The following is a 12193-nucleotide window of genomic DNA, read 5'->3' as shown; positions in this document are numbered from 1 at the left end:
GAGGAAAGTGCTCTCACCCTCATGACACCCCCCACAATGCTGCAGAGGTAAATATGAGAAGAGTCTCGAGAAAGGAAACGGCATTAAAACAGATCCCTGAAAGCGAAAGCAGAGCCTGGGAGCATGAGCTCCAAGTCTGTGGCCTGGGAGGTGGAGGCGAGCGAGTTCTGCAGAGGAGACAGGGGGAGCTTTGTGCGCCGGCCCCGGGGCGCCCGGCCTCCTATCTCTGGCTGTGCGTCCTGGGAACATGCAGGGACTCCTCCTGGCCACCTTTCTCCTGGCAGCCCTGTCACAGGTAAGTTCTCTCTCCTCCCTCCTTCCCTTCAGGAGACTGCAGCAGTTTTTATTTTTTTTCCGTTTAAAAATCTGGAAAGAAGAAGATGGGGGAGGAAGAGAGGGTGAATTCCTTGTGGAACTACCTCTTGAGAAATAGGGAGCCATTTTCCTCTCCAAATAAAGCGCTGTTTCAGTTTATTAGCTCCAGCAATGAAGGGGAAAGCATTTTCCCCTTTCAGGTAATGGCATTTAATCCAACTTTCGATATGTTTGAACAGCTTCACAACGTCAGTAACGTATATATTTTTACTGGAGTACAGCACACAGCATGCCTTGGGGAAGCCGCAACCCTACCTGGCGGGGGAGTGAAGGGCGCTTCTTCATGTGGGCTCCAGGCTGGGGCTCAGCTTTCCGCAGTCGTGTGCAACATGAGCAAAGAACCACTGGAAAATATGATTTTGACCACTCCGGTGAAGCCTGTTCTGGTTTGAAAGGAGCACTTTGGAAGGAACATTTATATTTTGAAAACATTCTATGACTTTGTCTTTTCCCAACCCATGTGTTTCTCACTTGTCATGAAAGGGAATCAGTCCATGGAGACTTTGGAATTTTTCAAGCAACAGACCAAAGGGAAGTTTAATTTAATGTGACCGATTCATTGCCTTGGCATTTTTTAATAAGAATATTAAAACAGGGTGAATTACTTGTGGATTTATTTACATGGTGAATGTTTTTGCTTGCACAGAAGACAGGGCTTTGGAAATCTGGGGATTTAGCAAAATATCTTAGATTTGACCATCATAGATTCTACATATAAGTGAGATTATACAGCATTTGTCTTTCTGTGTGTACCTTAATTTCACTTAGATGATGTCCTTCAGGTCCATCCATGATGTTGAAAATGGCAGGATTTCCTTATCTTTTAAGGCTGAGTTATATTGCATTTTATGTATATAGCACATCTTCTGTATCTACTCATGCATAAATGGACATTTAGGTTGTTTCCATATATTGGCTATTGTGAATAATGTTACAATGAACATGGGAGTACAGAGTACAGCTATCTCTTTGAGATCCTGATTTCAATATTTTTAGATAAATACCCAGAGTGAAATTGCTAGATCACACGGTAGTCCGATTTTTAATTGTTTGAGGATTCTCCATATTGTTTTCCATAATGGCTGTACCAATTTACATTCCCACAAACAGTGTACCAGGGTTTTCTTTTCTCCACATACTTACCAACATGTATCTTATGTATTTATTATTTATTTATTTACTTACTTACTTACTTACTTTAGTAGTAGTCATCCTAACAGGTGTGAGATGATATCTTGGTGTGATTTTGATTTGCATTTCCCTGATGATTAGCGATGTTGAGCACATTTTCATGTATTGATGGCCATTTGTATGTCTTCTGTGTAGAAATGTCTATTCAGGTCCTTTGCCCATTTTTTAATTGGTTTATTATTTTTGCCATTGAGTTGTATGAGTTCTTGATATATTTTGGATATTAACCCCTTATTAGATATATAGTTTGCAAATATTTTTTCCATTATGTAGATTGCCCTTTCTTTCATTTGTTGATTATTTCCTTTGCTGTATAGAGCTTTTTAGTTTTATGTAATCCCACTTATTTATTTTTGCCTTTTCTTAAAAAAAAAAAATAAAAGAACAATTCTTCCGGGTGGAGAAGATAGAGGACAAAAGGAGATGCAAGCAGAACCTTTACAAGACTATTATAATCATCTGAGTGAAAAATAATGATGGCTTGGATCACTATGGTAGCAATAGGGTTATTAAGAAATAGAGTGGGTATATTTTGAAGATATAACCCACATGTTATACTAATGGGATTGGAAGTAAAATGTGAGAGAAAAGTCAAGAATGACCTGACTCCAAGGTATTTTGGAAAAATGAAATTGGCATTTGCTCAAACAGGGATGTGTAGGTAGAGTAGATTGGAAGGGAAAATTGGGAGCTAGTTTTGGTCATGTTAAATTTACTATACCTACCAAATATCCAAGTGGAGATCTGTTTATTAGGTAGTTTGAGTCTGAGTTGAGAAGAAAAGTCTGGGTGGGATGTATGAGATATAGCGAGAGAAGATAGGTCTTAACCACAGGGGGTGGCAACGTTTAGAAATGAAGAGGATGAGAAGAAACCAGCGAAGGAGACTGAGAAGAAGCCATCAATGAGAAAGGAAGAGCAAGAAAGTGATGTGTTGGGAGCTGAGTGAAGAAAAGTTTAAGCTGAGAGTGACTGTGTCAAATACTGATAGATATTATTATAACTCAGCACACTGTATTCTATCAATTTGGGGGAAATCTATTTCTATTAAACCTCTGACATTAGTATGAGAAATCATCTCTAACATCACCTTTATTATCAAATGAAGTTCTGCTGCAGGGCACAGGGCCCCGGGCCATTAGATGTGACTCGTGAAGGAAGGCCTGGTGAAGCATCAGAAGTGCAGCATCGTAAACAGGTCTGTCGCTGGCCCTGTAGATGTCCTCAGAAGCCCCGTTGCCCTCCTGGAGTGAGCTTGGTGAGGGATGGCTGTGGATGCTGTAAAATCTGTGCCAAGCAACCAGGGGACGTCTGCAATGAAGCTGACCTCTGCGATCCACACAAAGGACTGTACTGTGACTACTCAGCAGACAGGCCTAGGTACGAGACCGGAGTGTGTGCATGTAAGTGTCTTCTGGACCTGCTGGGAGAGGTTGAGTCTAGACAGGATATTTTTCCTGCAACTGTTAATTTGGAATAATCAGCTTAGTTTGGCTAACTATAAGGCGGCTTTAATTTTCACACACTAAGGGGACTGGCTTTGTCATATTAGACACCATGTGAAATTAACAGATGTTTACACACATTCAGAAACCTGTTATTTTAATTGCATTTAAAGTGATCTCACAGGAACTTCTAAAAATAATTGCTTTTAATGATTAAAATATAAGAAATTGAGTCTGCTTTCTTAAAGTGCCACAAAATAGCAGCTTTTGTTAATATTGTCAAGAGCAATCTGAATTCAGCCTTTTCTATAACTGGAAAGTAATCTTGCTTAAAATGTAAGGATGTATACCTAGCATTCAGACATAGTGCTTTAATCTCAGCCTTCCCAACTAACCATCAAGTTACTGTACTTTTTACTGGAGAGAGAGAGAGAGAGAGAGAGAGAGAGAGAGAGAGAGAGAGAGAGAGAGAGAGACTTTCACCCCAAATCAGAACCTGACCCTCAGCTTTCTGGGTCTTAGCTCTGGAGTCTGATTGAGACCATCTAAACCTACAACATCTTGACAATAATTCAGGATGCTGACTTACTAGGATTAAGGAATCAGATTTCTAAGGGAAGAGAAATACCTATGTTATCTGGGCAGTTTAGTCACTCTGTAGAAAAGCCCAAGTGGGAAGCAAATTACTCCTAGAAGTTTGGTCATGAGCCTGTAATAAGAGCACATCTTTAGAGTTGGGATGAATGTGTAGACCCATGCAGGTCTGGTAGCCTGATTTCCCCTGTCGGCACTACTATATTATATTGGTTAAGATGTAGGCTCTGGGTTCAAATTCTAGGCTCTATCTGCTGGGTGACTTTGATCATGTTGTTTAATCTCTCTGTGCTTCAGTTACATCATATGAAGCACTTGCTAGGAAGATCCAATGAAAATAATGGACATAAATCCCCAAATACCTGGCCCAATATCTGGTATGCAGCAGACCCTAAAAAATATTAGTTATTATTCATGGAAATTTGACAGAGAAACCATGACCTATTAGACTCTGGCATTCAGGACACCCCTTTCTTCCAAACAGTGCTGGGCAACAAACAGTGACCAGCAACTGGGGACACAACAGGGGGTTATAAAAGATACAAGCCATTCCTTCACAGAGTCAAAGTATATTGTGTCAGGCAGATCTTTCCACAAATAATTTCAGATACTGTGGTGATATTTTAACACAGCTTAGACACAAGGTGGATGGCGGTGTGATCTATAACTGGGCTCACAAACTATGGCTCCGTGGCCAAATCATGGCCCTCACCTGATTTTATACAGAATGTTTTGTTGGAACTCAGCTACACCTACTCAGTTACATAGAGTCTGCGGCTGCTTTCCATGGCAGGATCCAGTCGTGGTGACAGAGGCTGCATGGTCTGTAAAGACTAAGATAGTTACGATTTGGCCCTTTACAGAAAATTTGCTGGTCGATGATACGGATAAATATTTTTAAACTTTTTGGTCCAAGGGCCCCTTGATTCTTAGAAATGAATGAGGACCCAAAGAGCTTTTGTTTGAGTTATCTCTATTGGCATTTAACAGATTAGAAATTTAAAAATATTTGCTAATTTGTTTTAAAATAACAAAAATATAAATTCATAGGAATAATATATAAGCTATGAAAATTTTATTTTCTAAAACAGAAAAGCAGAGTGAGAAGAATGGGATTGTTTTGCATTTTTGCAAATCTAGTGTATAGCTTAACAGAAGATAGCTAGATTCTCCCATCTGTTTCTACTTTCAGTCTACTGCTATGTGATGTTTTGGTTGAAATATATGAAGGGAATCCAGCTTCACACAGATGTATTATTGGAAAGGGGAGGAATATTTTAACAGACTTTTCAGATAACTGTGACTATTATTTTTTGATATTATATTAACACTTGAGAAGTGGTAGTTTCTTAAAAAATAGCTGCATCATGGAGTCTAAAACCATATCATTGAATCACATCAATGTCAAACTCTGTGACATTAAAATACATTGGTCCATCCAAAATCTACTTGGAATGGGTCTTTTGCTCATGCATAATTTGTACTGTGCATTGGTTATTTGGAAAATAGTTTGGAACAATGGGTTATGTAGAAGTTCCAAATGACACACGTAATTATATAATATTTTTTAAAATCACATTAATTAATCCTAATTCTGTCAGAAAAGTCTATATATTGAGTAGCTATAAGGTTCTTAGAGGTGGATACGAGTTTTCCAAAATTCTAATTTTTTGCTTGAAAGCTTGTATTCTGTCATTGGCAATAAGTACTGTCAGTTGTTTTGCTTGAAGTTACAGTCTCACTTGGTTGATTTTTAAGAAAATGTCAGCCAAATACCCAGTCTGAATAAGCATGGCTTACCTGTCAGTCATTCAGGTGAAATTCCCACGAAAAAACTTGGGTAGTTTGGCCCACAACTCAAACAGCAGCACAGGTACTTTCCCTAAGATAACTGTTGTCTTCGGTGCAATACCTACAGAGATGTTCTGGTATACTTCCCATTCTGTCACAAGGAATACTAAAAATATTTGATGGTTAAGATTTAATAAAATGTTTACTTTTTACTGTGTCATTAAGGACATTCTTAAGTAAAACTAGCTTTTCTGTTAAAGTACATTTATATACAAGTGCACAGCAAGGAAAATACAGTGATTAGCCTGTACAGTTTGATTCATGCTCAGATGCCAACAGCAGTTTTAGCCACCCACCATTGCTTTTGCACCATCAGTGCAAATACCAACACAGTGAAAACAGTTTCTGACCTGCAGATTCCCTGAAAGGGCCTCAGGCCCTGCCAAGGAGTCGGTGGTCACACTCCGAAAACTGCTGACCCAGGTCAGGAATCCTGCTCAGAGGAAGTGAAAGTTTCCTCTAGTTCTCTTAAGACGAACATCAGTTACCATGCAGTACTGTAGTTAAACAGATGATAACTTTTTTCAGCCATTCACATCTTAACTTACTAAGAATATATCCTAGCCTATGGTTGGCCATCTGGGGGAACCTCAGTCTCACCAGCCCCCAGCCCATCTCTCAAATTTACACTCTTTATCTCACTGCTGTACTCAGAGTGATTTTTTTATTTACCATACCCTAGACCAGGGCCTGTGCCTGGGTCTGAGTTCCGGAAGTGAGCATTGAGGTTGCTAGCCTACTATGTCTCATTTTCACCTTCTCCAGATGTTCTGTGCAGGAGGTTCCAGATGGGGCCTAAGAAATTGAGAACAGCACTTTGTTAAGGAGATACGTTTCCTCTGTAGCATAGAAGGGGAGGGCTAGGCTATCAGTGATGGCTTCTTTGGCGAATCTGCTTTTTTCTCTTTTCAGACCTTGTGGCTGTGGGATGCGAGTTCAACAGGGTACATTATCATAATGGCCAAGTGTTTCAGCCCAACCCCCTGTTTAGCTGCCTCTGTGTGAGTGGGGCCATTGGATGCACCCCTTTGTTCATACCGAAGCTGGCTAACAGTCACTGCTCTGGGGCTAAAGGTGGAAAGAAGTCTGATCAACTAAACTGTGGCCTGGGACCATTACAACAGCAGCTCTCCACAACCTACAAAACAATGCCAGGTGCTCATAAGTAGAACTGGTTTTCATGTCTGACTTCTTGTGGTTTACTTCATGTTCCTCTTATGCACCATAGGTGCTCCGTAGCCACTTCCTGACTGGTGGTCAGTGTGAGATTTAGTTTGAGTGCCATCTTAGTCTGTTTCAGGAAGGTATAGTCTAAGTATCTGAAAAGAAAACTTGGTAATGTTTTCATTTTTTTCCCCAGTAAAATATTTGTTTTTAAAAACCCTACTAGGTCAGGAAAACTCTTCCTCTGCTTATTTCCACTCAACCTCTTCTCAGGAGGATTTACTAATGTAGTTCATATGTACCCTGGAAAAACTTTTATCTGAATTGTTATACCATGGGCAAGAAGTGTGAACCATCCAGAATAAAAAATTTTCAAAGGTGACTTTTCTATATGATAAAAGCAGAAATGGAAGGCTGCTGTTTAAAAATATTTGAGGACATGCTTTGAATTTATAAATATTATTTCTAGAAATAGAAAACTGCTGATATAAACTTATCCTAGGCATTTTTAAGTAGGCTGCCCAGGTACGTATGTAGTCAGGAACATGTAATGAGATTCTTTGTTCCTCATCTTGAACACCTGGCCATTTAGTCAGTATGCTCATAAACTTCGTATTCTGGTCTGCTCTGAGTTAGCATCTTATGTCAATGCCAGGGTGTTTTGGGGACAGGAGTTTAAAGAACGCCAGCATATGAAGCACAGATAAGGAGGGCCTTACTGTAAAAAGTGCAAAGCTGATGCCTTATTATTCACATCTGTGTTTTCATCCAGAAATCAATGCCTTTTTCTTGAAATGTAGAGCTTAGGGAATGAAAGGAGCCAAGGAATTGCAGAATACTTATGCTGAAAACTCCCAAGTTCACTTGTATCCTGTGAAATGAGTTTTAGAAACTGAAAAGCCATATGAAAAGACCATCCTCAGGGATTCCAATTATGCCCATTAAACTTGGAAAAAAATTTAACAGGTTCTAGTGAATTTGCGTTTACCATGCATCGTTATTCAGCTAACAGCATGCCACTACTAATGCTCTAAAAATGAAAGCCAAATTATTCTTTTTTTCAGGATGTACAAGAACAGTTGGTTTTCTGCATTGAATCTGAGTGAATCAATATAAGTCCTTAGAATCTCTTTGGTGAGAGAGAACCTTAGAGAAGCAGTTTGCCACAAGTGGAGACCTTTGGATATAGTTCAAGTTGGTCTCATTTGTAGCGTGAGAGCAGTTTCAGTGGCTTCACTTGGTACCGGTTGGATGTGTCAGATGGTTATTCTTAGTGATTGGTGCTTTGATGCAACAGCAAAACCAAACCAAACCCTGAGAAAATCTCTCTGGTAATTGAGTGTTGGACCTAGATATGTTTCAAAGGAAGTACATATTCAATCTAATATCTCTCCTTTGCTTAACTGTGAAACTATACTTATGGGCCCAAACAAGAGTTTGGCTTTTGAAATTAAGCACAGTGACAAATGCTCACTTTAAGATATATTTGTGATAAGAATTTATATACATAGTTAATTCCAAATGGTTAGAATCTAGCTTTTGCTTGGTCAGTATGAAGCATGCAATGACATAATGTCCCCATGCTTTTCTTACTGCTCTCCAACTCTAAACTTTGACTTTAAAAATCTCTTCTTGCTTTTTAATGAATGTCAAGCAAATTCCTGAACTGCAGCTCTTGGCTTAACTTTAAGTGGGGTTATTAGAAATACAATAATCTAACCTACCTTTATTTATTGCAGATGCGTGCCAGGCTTTTAATCTGCTTCCTGCACTGAGGTCTTTAAACTGTTGTCTACCTTCCAGGTATCTTCATGTTTCTGCTTCTTCTCCCTCAGTTCTATGTGCAATTGCAAGATCCTATTATAATAACACTGAAAACAGTATCAAAGTATCATTTTATTAAACGATAGCACATACTTCAGTGACTGATATTCCCTATCAAGAAGGCATTTTTGGGGGTCTTTTTCAAGTTTTAAATGGACATTTTGAAGTAATGTAGCCAGTGTTCAACTGCAAACTCACATCACAACCTTATTCCCAAAACATCCTTTTTAGGATACATATTAACCTTCAGGAAATGCTTTGAGACAATAAACCAACCTGTAGTTTGCTTAAAATTAACCAAGGGCCAGATTCATTCATGAACAGAACAAGAAGCTCCCAATGGATTTACATGGAGATGGAAGAATATTATGCCCTCTTTATATTTTCTTTATAGTCTCATTATTTACCCTCTTCCCCTCCTTTTGTTTCTCCTAAGGAGCAGGCAGTGGAGGGGGCTCCATCGGTCTACCCACACACCCACTCATCCATCCATTCATTCATTCTCCATGTCTTCCTATACATGATTTGAAATGGCTAACCAATGGAGAGAATACTATGGGCCTGGTACCACAGGGAATGAATGAATAAATAGCTTACACATAGCATATGAGTATTTAGATTATCTCAGTATAATGTATTTTCTAAAAGACTAGATAAAAATGGAGGGGGAAAAATTCACTGGTTTTACTGATAGTTTAAGTCTCAAATATAACTTTTGTGTTTTAGATTTTAACATATGAAGTTTAACATTAAAACCACATCATTCTAATTGCTATCTTAAATTCCCTAATTCTACTAATGTCTATTTCAATGTCTATTGGAAATATCAAGCATGAGGCAAGAACCAGGGAAAAGGCAAGGTATCTATCAGAACATAAGCTTTAGTACTCAGAGGATGGGCAAGAAGAAAGAAGCAAATGGGTATATCTATTGTGTTTTTCAAAGATAAAGAATTTTATTCCTCCCAAGAAATTGGACTAAAAGACTTTTTTATATGATTATTTTTAATGTCCAGAGTTTATAATACAAGGACAAGAGCTTCCTCTCAGACTCAAATTTATAAATCCTCAGTTGGCTCGTGAGGCTAGGAAGAATACTTCTTTTTGTCTGATTTGGTTGCTGGGAAGACTTCATTCAAATCCTCAATGGTCAGCTGGTCAATGGAATTATGTTCTTCATCTTTTCGAGCTCTTTCTAGAATTGCTCAATCCTGGTCTTTGAGAGAGACACAAACTCAGCACAACTTTTCACCATCTTATTTTTCTTCAGCATCCACCAGGGCACTGTACTTATTATCCTCTGGCACAGGAACCTTCAGGGCATTAAACTTCTTCTCAATGTCATCTACTAAGCTGGCCTTCGCTCTGGCCTTGTAGTAAGCCCAGTTGATTGCAGGTAGTTTCTCAGGGAGAGTAGCCAACCTGGAGGTGAGGGTCTCATTCCAGGATTTCAGGGTGTTAGCAATGGTTTTCTGGTTTTGGGGTCTGATTTCCCCAAAAGCTACCCAGTCAATGGTTTTTAGAGCAAGTTTTCACCCACCCATCTTGAAATCCTTCACCAACCCCAGCGGCCCACAGTCCACAGAGCAAGTAATGGAAGTGTGGACTGTAAGACTTGATTCAAAAGTAATTTGGGGAGTAAGGAATGATGATTAGACCCTAAGCTTATTTTATATAAAAATAAAGGTTCAGATCTATTAACTATTACTAGCTTAAAATGATTAAAAATTATGTCTACATTAGTACATATACATGTATACACATGTACTTTCTCCTTTATTTTAGCTTATAGGAATCTCCCACTTATTTGGAAAAGAAAATGTCTTATTCAAGCTACAAAGTGGACCCCGTGCTCCAGAACATGTGGGATGGGAATTTCTAACAGGGTAACCAATGAAAATAACAAGTGCCAACTGAGAACAGAGAGAAGACTGTGCTATATTCAGCCTTGTGACAGTAATATATTAAAGACAGTAAAGGTAAAGTTTAATTAGACTTAACTTCATTATAATTTAATATTAAAAGACTCCTGAAAAGTGTGTGCATGTATGTGTGTTTTGAAGGGATGGATGGTGTTTGGTTCTCATAAAATCACTTTAGTGTGACTATTAAAAGTCAAACTCTCAGTGGAAAGCAGATATCACTCTAATTGCACTTTGTGTGTGGGGGGGATTTTATATTAAGCAAAGGTAATATTAATATTAATCTGTTAGAAACTCTTACAGCTTATAGTGTGGATCATGGTCAGCCTGAACTGCTGCGGTACCCCACCACATATGTGGTTTTTTAAGAGTAGACTATTTTTAGATTCTAACTTCTTTTTTTAAATATTAATTTTATGTAGTGAAATCAAAGCAATGGATAGAAGATTTTGGTTGTTAATTATGAAAACAGGTATTATAGATATCAGAGAAGTTCTGATCTTAGTTATATATTATCAACATGGAGGGGGAACCATACCATTTCCATAATGCCCTGTGTTTAGATAGTAAACTTGTCAAATGATGATAAAATACTCTTGTTTGGTATAACTAGAGTTGGACCTACTTCTAGAATTATATAAGATGACCATCATTTTTAGAAATGCTACAACACCCTTCTCATCCCCAAGTTATTCCCTATTAGAAATTAACAACTTGGCCAGGGCCCTGTTCAGGGCACCTGCAGGAGGCAACCAAACAATGTTTCTCTCACATCGATATTCCTCTCTGTCTTCCCCTCCCTCTTCCACTCTCATAAAAATCAATAAAAAAAATCCTCCAGTGAGGATAAAAAAAAAAAAGCTAACTCAATTTTAAAGAGATTAAGGTATTTATTCACCTATTCATCCACTCAAAACTGTCTGAGCTGTGTAAGGCAATTTGTAGGTAAATAAACATTTAATAAGACATGGCTCTTGATAGTAAACAGAATAGAGAAATTTCCATTAATTCTGGAACTAGGTGAAAAAGAAAGCAAAAATATTGGGAAATGGGTCCTATAACATGATGGAGCAAGAACAGGTAGACAGACAGACTTCTGTTGAGAGGGGTTTTAAATGTAGAAAAGAGAGTGCTGAAAGTTACTAAATAGCAACTATTAATGTCCTGGAAATAATTTGTTTCTGTGTGTTTATGTTATAAAATGTTCTATGTAGAATCACTTCTCTAAACTATTATAATCAAATTTTAAAAATGACTTCTTGATGTTATGTATATTTTTAGATCCCCAAAGGAAAAACGTGCCAACCCACTTTCCAACTCTCCAAAGCTGAAAAATTCGTCCTCTCTGGATGTTCAAGCACCCAGAGTTATAAACCCACTTTCTGTGGAATATGCATGGATAAGAGATGCTGTATTCCTAATAAGTCTAAGATGATTACCATTCAATTTGATTGCCCAAATGAAGGGTCATTTAAATGGAAGATGCTGTGGATCACATCTTGTGTATGTCAGAGAAACTGCAGAGATTCGGGAGATGTATTTTCTGAGCTCAAGATTCTCTAAAGCCAAGCACATGGGGGAAAACTCAAGGTTAGTCAATCATCAAACATCAAACATCAAAACGTTAGAATGGTTTTAAAAAGGTGGCAAAACGACCTTATTGGTTTAAAATAGTAAGAATGCCTATTCTCAAAAAAAAAAAAAAAAAAAAAAAAAAAAGAATGCCTATTCTCAGATGACTGTATTTAAGGCATTAGGAGCTTTTAAAAAGGTTCTGCTACAAAGATATGTAGAGTTTGAAAGTCTTAAAATTGAACTTACTTTAAAA

At 38.1% G+C, this 12193-nt stretch overlaps 1 protein-coding gene across 1 annotated transcript; it reads left to right on the top strand.

The window, feature by feature from the left end:
* Positions 1 to 247: 247 nt before the first annotated feature.
* Positions 248 to 11928, top strand: CCN6 (cellular communication network factor 6; the record flags this gene model as incomplete). The annotated part of the gene is made up of 5 exons (XM_079781195.1): positions 248 to 295; positions 2675 to 2969; positions 6369 to 6611; positions 10229 to 10422; positions 11647 to 11928. 5 exons carry the CDS (start codon positions 248 to 250, stop codon positions 11926 to 11928), a joined length of 1062 nt encoding a protein of 353 aa, XP_079637321.1.
* Between the last annotated feature and the right edge of the window lie 265 nt (positions 11929 to 12193).

Source organism: Cnephaeus nilssonii (assembly GCF_951640355.1).
Source record: "Cnephaeus nilssonii genome assembly, chromosome: 9".
In the NCBI taxonomy this organism is placed as follows: Eukaryota; Metazoa; Chordata; class Mammalia; order Chiroptera; family Vespertilionidae; genus Cnephaeus; species Cnephaeus nilssonii.
Note: the sequence above shows the minus strand (reverse complement) of the source record. Positions and strands in the feature narration are given on the sequence as shown.